The 17,428-nt window shown below is 41.4% G+C and overlaps 1 protein-coding gene across 8 annotated transcripts in view; it reads right to left on the bottom strand.

The window, feature by feature from the left end:
- The window catches only part of TANC2 (tetratricopeptide repeat, ankyrin repeat and coiled-coil containing 2), a 675,729-nt gene that overhangs the window by 191,120 nt on the left and 467,181 nt on the right, over window positions 1-17,428 (bottom strand). For all 8 annotated transcript variants that reach the window (XM_037886783.2, XM_037886784.2, XM_037886786.2 and 5 more), the window contains 2 exons: window positions 10,334-10,482; window positions 407-593 (listed from right to left, as the gene is read on the bottom strand). In XM_037886783.2, the coding sequence (XP_037742711.1) occupies window positions 407-593; window positions 10,334-10,482 (336 nt within the window). The remainder of the gene's footprint in view (window positions 1-406; window positions 594-10,333; window positions 10,483-17,428) is intronic.

Here is a 17,428-nt window from a genome sequence, read left to right as displayed (position 1 = left end):
AAAAAAATTGCAGATTGGTCCTGCGTTGAGCAGGGGTTGGACAAGATGACCTCCTGAGGTCCCTTCCAACCCTGATATTCTATGATTCTATCCAGGGCACAGGCACAGAACAATGGACACCACTTGCAAGATTTTCTATTCTTAGGTGCATGCATAGCTACGCGTGGAATACAAAGAGGGACCAGCACTCGAAAAAGAAACAATCCTTCCCACCCACTTAAATGGCATAAATCTGAATAATGCTAACATGTCCTGTTTCAAAGCATAAAGACAGACCCAAAAACTTACTCTCAAGCAGCACCTGCTAAACAAATAAACAGAATCATTGCCTAGATTAGCATTTGGGGGTGGGTGGGGGAATAGAGAGAGAGGGGAAATAGAGAGAGAGAGAGAGAACACTACTCACCTATGATACCACTATCTCTGCTTTCCAGAGTAGATGTAGGGCTGGTAACAGCCCCATAGTTGCAATCCTTGGCTGTAACATTTGTACTGACTGGAGGGAGGGTGGAGCAAGGACTGCTGGCTGGTGGTGAGGCAGTGCTGCTGGTCAGCGTGGAGCAGGGACTTATCCGCTGTGTTACTGCTGAGGTCTGAAAAATTGAAACCAGGAACACATCACTCATCACGATCAATCACTGTGAAAAAATGTATCTATAGCTCACACTAGAGAATTTACCCTGTAGAATAAAGAACAACATATGTTTTACTGCTAAAAATGAAAACATCACAATGCTCAGCCTCTGTGAAAAATGTAAAAATATTGACAATTTGGTTTTAATTTCTTTTACGGCCTGTAAAAATGAAAGATCCTCAGTTCTGAATTCAACAGGAAACCTGGTGAAGTTATGTCAAAGTCTGTCAGGAAATTTTAGCATTTTGTTCCCTATTAGTATTAAGCTGTGATAAAAACAAAACAAAATAATATCACCTGGCAGGAATGATGAGGTAAAACTTTTGCTTTCCATACAAGCAAAGAAAACTCCTGGTGACAATTAAACTGCATGATCGGACCTTTACTTAATGCTTATGGCAAGAAATAACACAAACAGGAAATCTGTGCCATTTCCATCTGGTCAGAAATCTCAGTTGGCTTGCAAGTTTTGTTTTGTGAATGTTTCTTCCATTCAAGAAAAATAACAATGCTTTTACACTGAAAGAGGAAGTGCCAAGTCCCACATCTAAATGAAAGAAATTCTTTCCCCAGAAGAAATGCTTTCCACACCAGAAGCAGACTTTTCAGAATTTACAGTAGTGAAATATCAACTTTGCAAGGCAAAACAAGGCAAAAATGTGGCAGCATGAAAAAGATTGCGTTTTAAAAGTTATTTCTGAAAGAATCTATAAGAAATTGTGCAAATGAATCCCTCCAGAAACAAACCTGATATACTTAGTATCCCTAAAGGAAGGCTTCATATTTCAAGTGCTAGTGGTGCTCATGGGCATTGCAGTAGTTATGGGGAGGCTAGAATTTCTGTAAAAGGACCTAATTCTGCCCTCAGACTCACATATCTCCCATCAACCTCACTGTGAATTGTGTGTGTACCAATGGGTAGATTTTCATCCATAAACTTCTATTTACTGTCTCTATAAAACTTGCCTGTTCAAATTTGTTGGTCACCGGGGACGACAGCAGCAAACCCCTGTCATTTGGGTTGTAGATTAGCCTTCAATCACAGTACTCAAGGTAAAGTTCCTGTATTTTATCCACTAAGTCCCTGAGCTCTCAATTAGCTTTTAGACACAAAAGAACATTTCGTTCCAGCTCAGAATATGCCAGTTGCGCTCAGTAGTTCAGCACCATTGATAGCCTCTGAACAGACTGATTCTCTCAAACCATGTCATTACAATAAGGGAAAGTGACTTCATTTCCTAATAGCTTACTAAGCACTGCAGTAAATGGTTACTTCTCTTTGCAATTGTCCCCGCTTTCCGATTGAAACACTTAGTCCCCTTGTACAGTAATGTCTTGCTTTTAGTAAAATGCTACTGGTGTGGAGGAAATCTCAATAGGAATTAACTTTAATGAACACTTGTTTATTTTACAAGGGATACTTTTATAATAGTTATAGAAAACTGTACCTAACTTTTTAAAAATATCATTTGATCCTGGAATCACTGGGAAAAACTAAACACTGAAGCACAGTGCTTGCAAACTACAGAAGGCCTTTGAAGTCTAACTTTTTCTTTTCAAGCATTATATACTTGATGCTTGAAAAATGATTGAGATTGACTTTTATAAGTAGGACATGTGAAAGATTCATTGTCTTCTAAATTAGAAGGCAGATCCCATGTGTAGCTAGAGGGGAGCTATCCAATTTGTCACAGAAATCCCACTGTGGCTTGTGAAAATGCTCGCTTACTCAGACGGCAATCACCAGACATTTGAGGGAAAATGGAGCATCATGCACAATAGGTGGGATTGCATAACTCTAAAAAACATGAGGACTGATTCACCACTGTATTACTCGAATTCTATGCTAGTGTAACTCCAATGATTGTATCATAACCATATACCATCATAGAATTGGAGTAACACAGTGGTGAATCAGGTATACGGTGTTCACCCGGACAGACCACCATGAACATGCTTTTATAATAATTCCTAGAGATTGTGGAAAGGAGGCCCATCCAGGCACTTCCAACCAGCTTATATTTAGAGCTGATGGGGAGGTTTTTTGTTAGAAAATGTTCTTTCATCAAAACAGAAACTTTTTGTGGGAACTTTTGAGGAGTGAAGTTTTGGAATAGCCTTCCGAGGGAAGTAGTGGGGGCAAAAGATCTATCTTGCTTTAAGATTAAACTCGATAAGTTTATGGAGGAGATGGTATGATGGGATAACATGGCTTTGGTAATTAAATATTCATGGTAAATAGGCCCAATGGCCTGTGATGGGTTTTAGATGGGGTAAGATCCAAGTTACCCGGGAAAGAATTTTCTGTAGTATCTGGCTGATGAATCTTGCCCATATGCTCAGGGTTTAGCTGATCGCCATATTTGGGGTCGGGAAGGAATTTTCCTCCTGGGCAGATTGGAAGGCCCTGGAGGTTTTTCGCCTTCCTCTGTAGCATGGGGCACGGATCACTTGCTGGAGGATTCTCTGCTCCTTGAGGTCTTTAAACTACAATTTGAGGACTTCAATAGCACAGATATAGGTGTGAGGTTTTTTTGTGGGAGTGGTGGGTGAAATTCTGTGGCCTGCGTTGTGCAGGAGGTCAGACTAGATGATCATAATGGTCCCTTCTGACCTAAATATCTATGAATCTATGAATCTATGAACATACCAGTTTTGATGAAGCTTTCATCACAAAAAGTTTCTCAGGTCCAGAATGGAATTTCTGATCAAAACCACAGAGACCCCCAACCCTAGAAAAGCCAATAGCCTGGCCAGGATGGCACTCACCTGGGAGATGGGAGATTGGCAGAGCACAGATATGAACTTGGATCCCCCCACATCATAGGTGACTTCCCCAACCACCAGGCTATTGGATATTCTGGCGTCTTTCTTGCTAGATTTTCATGAAAAACTTCAAAAGGGCTTGGTTTCATCCCAATGTGAAACCGGAACATTTTTGAAATCTTGAAAAGTTTTGCAGAATGGAAAAGCCATCTCCCATACAGCTCTAGTTATAATTCCCCTTATGATCTGATTCCTTATAAAAGTAGTTGTCACGTATGAACATTTCCTAAATTTTTGCATTCTCTTTATTCCTTTATCTTTTTAGGTGGCTACCATCAGATCATGTTTTGAAGCATTGGGAACAAACCAACATGGTTCCCCTACTCTCTCTGCAAAAGGAACACACAGCAATACGAATAATGGATGAATATAACACTACAAATGTTGCAAACTAAATACTTCACACTCTAGAAATAACAGTACTTGACTAATGTGTCAATTTTCCCTACATCTAAGAGCACTGGTCTTGAAATATTTAGTCTCCTAGAAACTACAGATTTAAATCTCAGCAAGGTTGACCTAGCTCTTAATAAGCACATACACTTCATACCATAGTTTCCTGTTTTGGTTCCTTCTGGATTACATTTTAAAAAATGAAGTCTATTTATTTTATGTGGATATAAGAAGACAGGCATTGCCAGTAGCCCATTTAAACTAACAGCCAATCTCTGACAGTGATAAATAAAAGATGCTTCTAAGGAAGGTTTAAAATCACCTTAATGGACAATTATGTAACAACATGCTCACACAGAGAAATTTTTTTTCTAACCAATACAGCTAGTGGCTGAGCACAAAGACTTTTATTCCTTTTTTAAAAATCCTAGTAAGTTTAATGTAGATATTCTTATTATTCATATAAATGTTAACTCTTCTTTGAGATCTATGGATTTCTTTGCCTTAATAATATCTTGTGACAATGAGTGCCACATGTTAAATTATACATTGTCAAGAAACATATTTTCTTGTAATATCCTTTATTGGACCAACTGCTGTTGTTGAAAAAACAAGCTTTCAAGCTTACACAGAGCTCTTCTTCAGGTCTGGAAAACATATTCAGTGTCACAGCTAAATATAAGGTGGAACAGATTGTTTAGCATAAGTAGTTAACACATATTTCAAGGGACCATTCAACGTGAAGTGGCTGGTTAGCACCCCTCCAATCTTAGGGGGACAGGAAGGGAGGGGAAGGGAGCTGGGAGGGTGTGTTATTGGGTTATAGATTGCTGTAATAAACCATAAATCCAGTGTCTCTATTCAGTCCATGATTATTAGTGTCTAGAAAAGTTATGAATTTAAGCTCCCAGGTTCATCTTTTGAAAGCGCTCTACACGTTTCCTTTGAGCATGAGGACTGATAGGTCAGACATAGAGTGATCACTTTGTGAAAGTTGTTCACCAACAGGTGATACGGTGTTTTTGTCTTTTATCATTTTCCTGTATGAGTTCATTCAAGAGCATAGTGATTGTCTGGTTTCACCCACATAATTGTTATTAGGGCATTCAGAGCACTAGGTGAGGTACTGTTTCTCACCTCTCATTTGTCTCCCCTCTAAAATTTACATTTCTATCTTTTTAACCTTTTCCCAAAAGGAAATATTTCCCGCCTCAAAATATTTTCATTGCTTTTCTCAGGATCTTTTTTGTTTCTGTTAAATCCTTTTTGAGCTGAATGAACAGAACTAAATAATTTAATTTACTTAGATACTTCTATTGCCCCTAGCAACACGGTACCTATATGCCAGTATTCAAGGTCAGGGTACACCATGATTTTATATAGTAACACTATAACATTTCTATTCCTTTCCTAGTGCAACCTAACATCTGGCTCACTTTTTGGATCACTGTTGCATGTCATACAGATATTTTCTTTGAGCTGTCCTGGATGCCAAAGATCTTTTTCCTGAGTTGCTATAATTACTTAGAATCCATCAATAGATATGAGCAATATAAATTGTTCCTTCCAATGTGCAATACCTTGCACTTACCTACAGTACATGAATTGCATTTGACACCATGTTTCTCAAGTGCACAGTTCTGTTAGGGCCTTTCAGAGTTCCAAATGGTTTTCTCTATCCCTAACAAGCCTAAATAATACTGTGTCATCCATAAATTTTATGTCATCTTTGGGATCTTGCAGAGTGAAAGGAAATATACAAATGTAAAGTGTGTGACGGGGCAAGGCCAGATGGCTATAGAAAAGTAGTGGGAGATAGATATATTAGCTCCAGGCTAAACAAATCCATGGTACCAGGATAAGTGAAATGGCAGCTGCTCCAGGTCAGTTAAGACAGCTGGGGCCAATTAAGAACTTTCCAGAAGGCAGGGAGAACGCTAGGTTGATTGGGACACCTGAAGACAATCAGGGGCTGGCTGAAACTAGTTAAAAGCCTCCCAGTTAGTCAGGTGGGGATGGATGTCAGGAGCTGTGGGAGGAAGTTGTGCTGTTGGAGAGACTGAGCAGTACACACCATATCAGGTACAAGGAAGGAAGCCCTGAGGTAAGGGTGAAGTGGAGCTTGAGGAAGTGGGGGGCTGCTGTGGGGAAGTAGCCCAGGGAATTGTACATGTCCTGTTTCTAAAAGATCAGCTACCATAGCTGATACTATTAGGGTCCCTGGGCTGGAGCCTGGAGTAGAGGGTGGGCCTGGGCTCCCCCGTTTGCCCCCTCCCCCCGATTAATCACTGAGACTGGGAGACAAAGAGACTGTGCAAGGGAGGATAGCTTCTGCTCACCTCCCTTGCTGGCTTATGATGAAAATGGCTCAGTAGACGTGACCCTTGTCTCTAGAGAGAGAAGGGTAACGTGGAGGGTCACAGTGAGCCTCTGAGGCTAGCGAAATCTGCCAGGAAATGCGGGACCCACGGAGACAAGGACAGAGCTTTGTCACAAGTGTTGTTATTAATCTGGTGTTGTGTTTTCTCCAAAGCAGAGGGTTTCCATGCCACTTTTACAACTGTTATTTCAAGCAAATATCTGCTGCAATTCTAACCCTATGACTAATAAAATCCTACTCAAACACCTTGATATATAGGACCTCAGTTATATTTAAAAACAAATTAAAATGCAGCAAAACAATGGTACATCCAGCTTTTCCCATCTGATTACCACACCAACTTCCATGAGGTGCCATAGCTATTACCAAATGATATTCTTATCACCTCTTTGATTTGTAATGTTACTATTGCAGCCAGTTAGCAACAAGATGCTTGGCAAATGGAAATATTCAAACTTATAATATATTACTCTGCACGGACATATTATATATATATATATATATATATATATGAGATTTTTGTACTGATACAGAAATATACTCATCATATATTCCTCTATGCCAAATTTAAATACACATTTCCATTTATAAGACAATTCTGTATTTTCAACATTGTTGCTACATTTATTGTTATATTTCTACTAAAGCGTTTGAAAAAGTACACTTTACTATACTGCTCTCATATTCCTTTGCTTTACTAGTAGCCAATAAAGCAAAAGAAAGTTTGTGAAGAGGAAAAAAATATTTTACTCTTTGACATATGTGATCTCTCATTAAGGAAAACGTGCTCAAGTAAGAAATAGTATATAAAAAGTTGTAACTTCTAAGCAATTTGGATAAGAAAATGTCCCCCCTGCTATAATCAAAATAAAGCACTTGAATGGAAATACAAAGTGTTGGATTTATAGATTGGGACAGTTTTAGTTAAAAAACAGCTCTATTCCTGAGTGGAAATACCAAGTGTTGGATTTATAGATTGGGACAGTTTTAGTTAAAAAACAGCTCTATTCCTTATCTTCATTTCACCTCAACATTGGAGAGATTGCAAATAATTATATTCTCACTTCAGAGGGTAGAGCATGGTCAGAATAGCAAGCAGCCCTCTAGTTCTAGCTTTTTACACAGAGATTGCTTTCACAGCTCAAGCCACATAAACTAATGAATTAAAATCTAGAAAGAGCTTTTCTTTTTTAAAGTTCAAGTGCATAATGGTAGCCAAAGTTGCAATCAGATGTCAGCATCTTTGCAAACCTCCCTCAGCAACACCCGTGCATCATGATTTATGCTGAAGAATTAACTCTTGGAGGGCTAGTTTAGTGGGATTGGAGCAGAGCTGTGACATGTGCTGCAGTACAGAAGGGTCTTTACTTTGGGATATACTTAGGAGGACTCCCACTCTTCAGCCAGATCTATACTACAGACTTGTGTAAACCCACACTCCTGCACAACGTAGTTATACCAACTAAGCCCCAGTGTAGACAGCGCTATGTCAGTGGGAGAACTTCTCCCAGTGACATAGCTACTGGCTCTGGGGGAGGTGGATTAACTATGCCAATGGGAGCTCTCCCATCGGCGTAGGAGCGTCTTCTCTGAAACACGAGAGAGGCGCAGCTGCATCAATGCAGTGTTTTAAGTGTAGACCTGTCTTCAGAGGGATGTGGTTGGGGTAAGAGAATCACAAATGCCAGTGGATTCATACAGTAAGACTGACATCAAACTTGGCCAAGGCTGTTTGACAGTTCTCCTGTCCGGAAGAGGATTGCTGCAATCACACCTTCAGAACAGAGGGGAGAGAAATTAAAAGGGTTGAATTAAATTCCCCAGGACTCCATTTAGACTGGCCATCAGCAGCTTAGATGTGGACTTTAGGGAAATATGCAGCACTGACAGAGGAGGCACTGCTCACAAAAAACAACCCCCACAACAAATTTAACTTGGTAAATTAAGAACTTGGCTCTTCTCTATCTTCACTAAGCACATGAATGGTGTTCAAAGGGCCTCTAAAACTTTTTCATGCAAAAATTGGTGCAGAGCCCAAGATATCAATCTACTTCAGAGTGCAACTGTCACTGCTGTCTCTGTAAAGATATTTTCTTTTACTTACTCTTAAAAGGCATATTTTCAGAAAAGATGGTTTTTTTTAATTAAAAAAAAGCCAACAAAAGGAACCATTTATAGTAGAAATCTCTATTCTGCTTTGAAGTATTCAGTTCAAATAAGTGCCTGTTAAAAATACACTTTCTAACACAATGTACTATACAGTGCATTTCAAAGATAGCCAACAAAACTTACACAAAAAACTATGTGAAATCATGAAAAACTTAATAAATGTGTTAAAGAATAAACATTTCACAAAAATCCATTTTCTTTGCTCCAAAGAGAAAAGCATGTTAACTCTTTGTCCCACTTGTGCCATGGACTGCTCAGAACCACTCATGCAAATCTATGTCAACACAGAGCCAGCCCTCTCCTCCCACACCAAATTCTCCAGTCTCCCTGCGGGACAACCTCTTCACTCCCTGCTGCTGAAGGAATACAGCTTCCTTCCTCTCTAGGTTAGCTGATCTACAGCTGCCACTCTTCTTTGGACATCCATAACTCCAGCCACTAACTCTACCCCATCTACTTTCCTCCTCCCATTGCTCCAGCTTTTTCACCCACCTGATCTTACCTCTCTTGCTCTGGCACCTGTACTTCTCACCTATCTGCAAGTAATAGCTTCCTTTTACTCCTTAAAACAATTCAGGAGGGGTTAAATTCAATAGTGATTTGCACCGCTAAAAACGATAGAATTTATTTTGAAAAATTCTGTTCAGTGGCAGTGTAAAGTCAAAGAGCAAAGGGTGCTGAAAACTTCAGCCTGAAGAAGAGGAGCTTTCCCGAATCACCAGAAAAATATAAAGTGGCCAATCACACTTCAGAGACGCAGACAAATTTATTATTCCAGTATCAAGTCAAGTCCAGAGAGGAACCAAAAACTACATGAGAACTTTTATTTTATCACAGAGACAAGCTAGACAGTCATTGCTTTGTCAGCCTACCAAAGCAGATGTAATAAAGGGAACTTCAGACAATGGGTAAGAAAAATAAGCCTGTTAACAACAATACACACTTCCATCTATGGTACTAATATGGCCTTCGTTATCATCGTATTTGAGCACCTCACAATCTTTATTTATTTTTCACAATAGCTCCAATTTTCACAAAAGGAGCCAAGGCACATAGAGACTAAGTGACTTGTCCAAGGTCACACAGTACGTCTTTGTCAGAGAGCAGGAAATTAACCTTGGATCTCCCGAGTCCCGGGCTAGAATCCTAACCCTTGGACCATCCTTCTTCAATTAACAGACTCTCTCTTTTTGGTTTTCACTCTCACCCCATCACATCTCAGTTTGGTAGAAATAAGTCCTTAGCTTATTCACTACCATGTGTGGGGAGTGAGTCTACTGTCCAGAGCAGAAGACTGGGAGTGATTACTACAGAACTGGGATCCAAAGTCCTTACTCAGGCAAAACTCCCATCGAATTTAGCGTTCAACCGGTGCCTGGCTGCCACTCTGTTCTTGAGACTTCCAGAAAGATGAGTTAAGTTCAATGAGAATTTGACAAGAATAAGTTGGTATTTGTATATATTTTCAGTTTTGAGCCATCTCAATATGTGTATATGAGCAAGTCATATAAGCAGCTGTAAAATTAGGATAATAATACTTACCTACCATTCCAGGGGATTTATGAAGCTAATTTAATGTTTCTAAAGTACTTTAAAGGCCTCACAGGAAAGGTGCATAGAATACAAATTATTTTGATCACTATTATCTAACACGGTAAGAGAGGCTATTGTCCCTGAGGAAGCTTGTAGCTCAAACAGGAAAATGACAGAAACTATCACAAATGGTATCGGCTGATCCCATAAACATATATTGCTACTGTGTAATTATGACCCACAGTTTTATAATGTGGTATTATTACCTTTGTCCTTTTGTGAAAATCATTCCACCTCTACCACACACACAACCATGTGATAATTACAAAAACTCATGTGCTACATCACAACCAACCAATTATTGCTGTACATTTGTAATGCCGAAGGAGATCTCATACCTGATTCTCATCCTGCACCTCCATGCTGTACTGGGGCCCCGGCTGTACCTCTGTGACTTTCTCTCCAAGGAGGAAGCCCAGGCGAGTCATGAGTGTGTTTGCTGCCTCATCTACGGATGGAGGGGGTCCCAGCTCCTGCTCAGCTTCACCTGAACAACAAGAAAAACATAATTTATGATGGAAACTGTTTAACTTTACTATTGTTCACCCACTGTTTTAATGGGCAAAGTATAGCCAACTTTTCACACAGCAACTCCACTATAGAGGTTTTCAGCTCAAACACATCTTCTCTGTCTCACTCAACACTATTTGCTGGACATTCATTGATTTAAATTGTCACTCTACATTTCTTTTAATAGTACCCTTTATTCCTTCTCTCTCTGCTTATTAGCTGCTGTTCTCAACACCTCATTTTAGGCAAGATGCAGACAGTCATCCCTTTCCCCCTGAAGTCCCTGACAAAGCCCTCTAGGCTCAACCAAGAGATGGGACTTTGCTAAAATGCAATGCTGAAGCCAAGGAAGCTCCTCTCTCATGTACACAACCAAATGAGTCACCGCTGTGTCACCTGCAAAGAACTCATGACTGTATGTGAATCGTTTGATCTTCTGTTAGCAATGCACTCAAGTGGCATCCATACCAGTAGGCCCACAGTTTTAAGCAGCTGAAATTCATTATTTCACAATATGAAGGGACTTGTTTAAAGACTGATCTATTGTTCATTAGGAAAGGTAGAGTAAGATAATAGTCCCATTTTCAGCCTGTCCCAGGGCCAGATAAGTCAGTTCAATTCAAATATGTTCGTAGTCCAAAACTCACAATTTGAGTGCACGCCTACAGCCCGTTGGTAAATTAACCAAAGTCTTTCATACTCTCAAAAAGTTTTAAAAGCAGAGGGTTTTCTTAAATCTACTGAGAGATCCAACTTCTTTCGTGCAGCCATTCTACAAAAAAAAATAAATTGAGAAGGATTTTTATCACACTTGCTGTCTCTGGGAAAATATTGCACAAGAAGCTGTAATAGTTCCTAGGATGATATTATGACCTATCAAGTCAAATACTCACTTTTTGTTTTTTCAGAATTTCCAATTATGAATTTACTCATGAAATGCAAAATCTTGGAATGCATGCTGTCTGCTAGGTAAAATACATTTAAACTCTCAGTACCTATTTGCAGCATAGACTACAGTGATTTTGAAGGAGGCTATTGGGTACAGGAAAAGTAGACAAAAATGTGGATGCTTTGGACTATTTTATCAATTCCCATTTACTTCCCACAAGAGCCCTTCTTTTTAACTGCCCTAAAAAGCTCCACAGACATTACTGCTAAGGGTCTCTCAAACTGATAAAAACCTAAGATTCAGAAAGTTGAAACGTCACGCAACACATTCTGTTGTGCCAAGGAATATACTGTATATGGCACATAGAATCCCCTAATATTTCAAAGCAGCATGAACACTTGTACCCAACCGTGTGGATTAAGCTAGAGGTTCAGACTTTAATCTGAATCTACGGATTTTTATCAGTTTCATTCAGACCCTTATTGTAATTCTGACATAGCAGGTTGTGTGCTTCAGGTCAGATATCAGAGCCTTGCTCGTCAGTCCAGCATGATGAGAAAAAGGAATACTGTCCAGTGATTCCTCTGAAACAGGGATCAAGCCAGTCAAAACTGGAAAGAACAATATATGCAACCATCATCAGCCAGCCTTCATTTACTGTTGATACTGTATACCATGTCAGAGGGAATGCACTCTAATCCACAAGACCATGCCCTTTTGTACAGTTGTTGCATGGACAGCGAAGTCCACATCCCAGAGCAAGTGCTGGTGTAGACAGGCATGACATGGCAGTAAAACACTCAGTCACTGGCACCTTAGCTGCACTAGGGCTCCCACCATTATTACTACCATCAGTAGAATTGAACTGGAGTTAATGTAGGTGGAAAACTGTTCCTAGGAAATGCTAGAGTAATCAAAGCCATAATGAGAAGAGAATAAGTGCTGGAAAGGAAAATGTTTAGCGTGTTGACTGTAAATAATCAAAAGCTATAGGTGTGTCTATATATTTTTATGCACATTTTTAAAAACCTAATATCCAACTAACCGTACTGTGTTTCTAAAAATACTGAGCACCTGTCTCTTTTTAGGACAGAAATATGGTGCAAAATAACAGGCATATTTCAATTTCAGGCTGAGACTTGAAAACCGCAAAGTATCATCTTAATTAGAAAAAAAACCTTCAAAGAATCAAAGAAACATCAGGAAATGCAAAGATATATGGGAGACAGGAGAAAGGACATAGTGCTGGGGCAAACGTAGGCTCCACTGAAATGCTGAACATTGAAAACAGACACTGTGAATTATCCTGACCATGGGGCTGTTCGATAGAGAGGAGCAGACAGAAAGCTGAGAGAGAGGGAGTCATAGAATCATAGACTATCAGGGTTGGAAGGGACCTCAGGAGGTCATCTAGTCCAACCCCCTGCTCAAAGCAGGACTGATCCCCAATTAAATCATCCCAGCCAGGGCTTTGTCAAGCCTGACCTTAAAAACTTCTAAGGAAGGAGATTCCACCACCTCCCTAGGTAACGCATTCCAGTGTTTCACCACCCTCCTAGTGAAAAAGTTTTTCCTAATATCCAACCTAAATCTCCCCCACTGCAACTTCAGACCATTACTCCTTGTCCTGTCATCCGCTACCACTGAGAATAGTCTAGACCCATCCTCTTTGGATCCACCTTTCAGGTAGCTGAAAGCAGCTATCAAATCTCCCCTCATTCTTCTCTTCTGTAGACTAAACAATCCCAGTTCCCTCAGCCTCTCCTCGTAAGTCATGTGTTCCAGTCCCCTAATCATTTTTGTTGCCCTCTGCCCTCTTTCTCTTTGAGAGAAAGAAACTACTCAAAAAGTAAGAGTTAAAAGAGGGGCAAGAACTCTGGATCCTGGGTCTAACTTGAGTTAAGATCACCGCATGGCCAGGTTATTAATTAGTTTAAATTAGTTAGCATATTTACAATATGTTGGTTGATAATATGTATTAGGTTAGTACTGCATTTATAGTGAGAATTACAATGTGCTTTACTCTGAAAAGTGAGTAAAGGGGGTTGGACTAGATGACCTCCTGGGTCCCTTCCAACCCTGATATTCTATTCTATAATAAAAAAGCATCATTGGTTTCTGTGTTTATTGCCTCTCCATGTCTACAGATACAGGACTCTCAGTGCAGACTAAAAATGGGGTTTTTTTCCTGATCACCAGTGTCCTAAAGGTAATCCAGGACCTGAAAATTAAGTTCTTTCCTGTTCAGATCAGCATCAGTAACAAAGATCCTGTAGGCCAAGTTCTACACCTGTGCAACTTGAGTTCCAAGGAGTTGCAGAGAAGGAACTAAGGGCAGGACCTGGGCCTGCAATTAGAATGTAGGTAATTATTTTTGTCATAACGTTCAATCCAGAATAGAAGCCAACTCTGTTTCCCAAGGCTGTTCCAGCGCTGCAGTGCCAGTAAAACCTTACCCTAGTCAGCACAGTCAGCCGGCATGACTGATTTACAACAAAAAGATTTGTTGAATAAGACGGTGGCATTTTTATACAGTCACTTTTCTCAGTAGAACCCCATTTTGAAGAGTCCTTTAATGAAATGTATCTTACTCTACATCTTAGCTTTCCCTTCTTGAATACAAATTAGTCAACATTCTCAAAAGGTGCTGAAGAACTTAGTCTACAGCTAGGGCAGAGGGAGGGTTTTTTTTACAGGTCACTCATAACTACTGCTGAAAGGTACAAGTCAGTTGAAGCTATAACCTTGCATGAAAGCTCAATACATAGATTAGTCTGCTGCTCCTAGGGAGCCCAGTTCAAGGTCATAATTTCAATTTACAGAAGCATAAACCAACTTTTCATTGTCTCAATCATATTAATGCAGACTAAAAAAGCTTTTAAAAGGATATAGACAATGTCGATTAATGAGGATGATTAAACAAATACTTAATGGGTGGTGCACCTTAGTTCACAGCTGCAGCATCTCATACAAAACAAAGACTCCACATTCATAACAACCATCAGCATTGTGAAATACACACCCTGAATTGTCTTACACGGAGGCTTCACTGCTATGAAAATGAATGAATTCTTCACCCAGAGACCTCCCTTCCAGTCATCAAGGTGCAAATACTATCACATCCTTCGTGAGAATGGAGGGCTGTGTCTGAAGCAGAACCAGTGTGATACTGCTCCATGGGTGACTGCTTGCAGAGTGTGTGAACCCAGCTCCCTGTGTGGGTAGAGGCTCTCCTTACCTCCTTTTACCGTCATCACCTTCTGAAACCTTCTGTCTACCCCCAACCTTCCCAAGACTCCTGGTGTCCACCCCCCACCCTTAAACAAAGTTGTAGCCTAGATGCTTGTCAAACTGGACTCCAGCGGTGAGCTATTGGTCCATCACCATTCCGTTGTTTATGTGATATTGTATTCTAGAGGTATATCCCTGATTCTGTGGTAGGAATGCAGGATGGTGAGATGACTCAAGGAAGACAGGAAGTCCATCTTTTCCCTTGAGCGCTATGGATGAAATTCTTGGATTCACAACAACACAAAACTCACAGCCTTGGGAGATGCAGAGCTATGGTGACTGTAAGCCACTTTTGCAGCCCCTCAAATCCTGGGCTATCCCAGGAGTGAGAGAGGCCCATGAAATAACTGAGGTAGAGCCCTGAGGATTACTTCCATTTTGACAGCCTATCACCAGCTGCCTAGGAGCAGCCTTTCTGCCCAGAATTTCTACAGTACTGTATGGTGGTCCCACCCCAACATACCTGATCTGTTAGAGTCTTTTGTATAAATAATTCCTTTTGCATAGGGTACACACTCCAAACGCATACTGTATCTGTTGCAAAAACCCTTATGAAATTTCTCTGAAAAGTAAATTACAGTGCAGCAGCAAACCACAATGTTAAGTTAAATACCACGTAAATTATTTACAAATGATGTACATATTTTCGGGAGGGGGGGCTGTATGCAGAACATCAATCTCAGAGTAAATATTGAGGGAAGAGTTTGCAAATATATTGGTTAGTGTGCATCATAAATGCCATTAAAGATGGATTTTTATAACGATACAGTATTTACCTTTTCCAAGATATCTACAAGATTTCCTACATTCAAAGACTGCAGAGCTCACGGTAGAGTTAACCTCAGTTAATGATAAACATCCAGTTTTTAATGGCGATCACTGTTTGATCACCACTGCTCTGAATAGAATGTTAGACCTGCTCTGGTGTTTGTGACAATGACCCCGATCCAGCAAAAACTTCAACACGTGCATAACATTCAGCAAGTGTGTAGTCCCATTGACCTAGCAGGACTCAAATTACACATGTGCTTAAGTGCTCTGCTGGATCAGGGCTGATGTCATTCTCTGGTTACTTGGAGGCAAGAGTATACAACCTGTCATTCTACTACAGCTAACAGAAACAATGAGGAGTCTGGTGGCACCTTATAAGACTAATAGATTTATTTGGGCATAAGCTGTCGTGGGTAAAAAACCCCACTTCTTTGCATCTGAAAAAGTGGGGTTTTTTTACCCACAAAAGCTTATGCCCAAATAAATCTGTTAGTCTTTAAGGTGCCACTGGACTCCTCGTTGTTTTTGTCGATACAGACTAACATGGCTACCCCTCTGATACTTTACAGCTAACAGAGATTTCCCTTAGTTTAAGTGAAAGGGCCTGGTTTTTGGAATAGGAGGCCCTTAGTTATAATTCCTGAATTGAAGTAGTCACGGAATCAATACGAGATAGAACTCCGTGAAAATGTGATTTACTATTATACGCCAGTAATGTGCTTGGTGCCATACAAGTTACAAATGCAATTACAGTTCCTGCCCCAAGGATCTTATTTATATGCAGCATTAACTTGAATGGTTGATCAACTTAACAATGCATATTAAAGTGACACATTCTCTTGCCAGTGACACACCACTGCCCACAGTAATAATGGGGTGCTGAGGTCTATCACAGTGGTTCTCAACCGTTTTCTTTCTCAGGCCCCCTCAACGTGCTATAATCATTCCAGGGACCAGTGCGTAAGGGGGGGGGCGCGATTAAGGGCTCCCGGCTTCAGCTGCTGGGGAGTGGGAGGGGCACAACCATGGGACTTTAGCCTGCGGAGCACCAGGGTGAGGCACCAGGGCTCCACCCGTTGGCTGGGGGGAGTGAGGGAGAGATGTGCCTGGGGCATAGGCACAGTTTAACTTCTATTTTTGGGAGGCGGGAGCTGGCAGGGCCCAGAAGGGCTTGGGCAAACTCTGCACACCAGGGCCCGGAGAGAGAGTGCCACATCCACCCCGACTCACCTCAGCAGGCAACTCAGCCTGTCTGGTTAGGGTGGGGGGCACAATCAAAAATTATAACTCAAAGGGGGAGGCTCAACTCACAACGTTTGAAAACCGCTTCGGGTGCAGACAAGGCGGGGGATAGCTAGGGGCTGTGTGCAGGCAGGGTGTAGCTCAAGGTGCAAGGAGGGGGTCGCTAGGGACAGTGTGCAGATAGGGGAGTAGCTCAGGGTGCAAGGAGAGGTGCAGTTAGGGGCTGTGTGTGGGCAGGGGGTAGCTCAGGGTGCAGAGCGAGGGATAGCTAGGGACTGTGTGCCAGGAGGGTTGCGGTTGCTGCTCCCCGAGGGCTCTGCCAGCCCCGGAACTGGGTCCACCCACCAGGGCGGCTCTTACTGGCTACATGAGCAGTCAAAAGGGACTGGGAGTTGAGGAGCAGCCGCAGTCCCGGGCACCAGCAGCAGGAGGAGACAGGGGAGCGCCGTGACTGCCTGCTCCATGGCACCACACCAGCTAGAGAAGCAGTCACCCCACACTGCACGGCTCCAGCTTCCTGCCTCTGATCTGGCCAGGGGGGAGGAGCCTTGGGACGGGTGGGGGAGGTGGTGTGGAGCTGCCCCTGGGACTCCCCTGTGCTGGCACTGCAGTTTGGGGAGACCACCCCCTTGTGCCCGACCATCTCTGCCCATGGGCTTAAAAGAACGGCCATACGGGGCCAGACCAAAGTTCCATCTTGCCCAGTATCCTGTCTTCTGACAGTAGCCAA

Source organism: Chelonia mydas, chromosome 27 (genome assembly GCF_015237465.2).
Source record: "Chelonia mydas isolate rCheMyd1 chromosome 27, rCheMyd1.pri.v2, whole genome shotgun sequence".
Classification (NCBI taxonomy): domain Eukaryota; kingdom Metazoa; phylum Chordata; order Testudines; family Cheloniidae; genus Chelonia; species Chelonia mydas.
The sequence above is the reverse complement of the archived record's forward strand: the minus strand, read 5'-3'. Positions and strand labels throughout refer to the sequence as shown.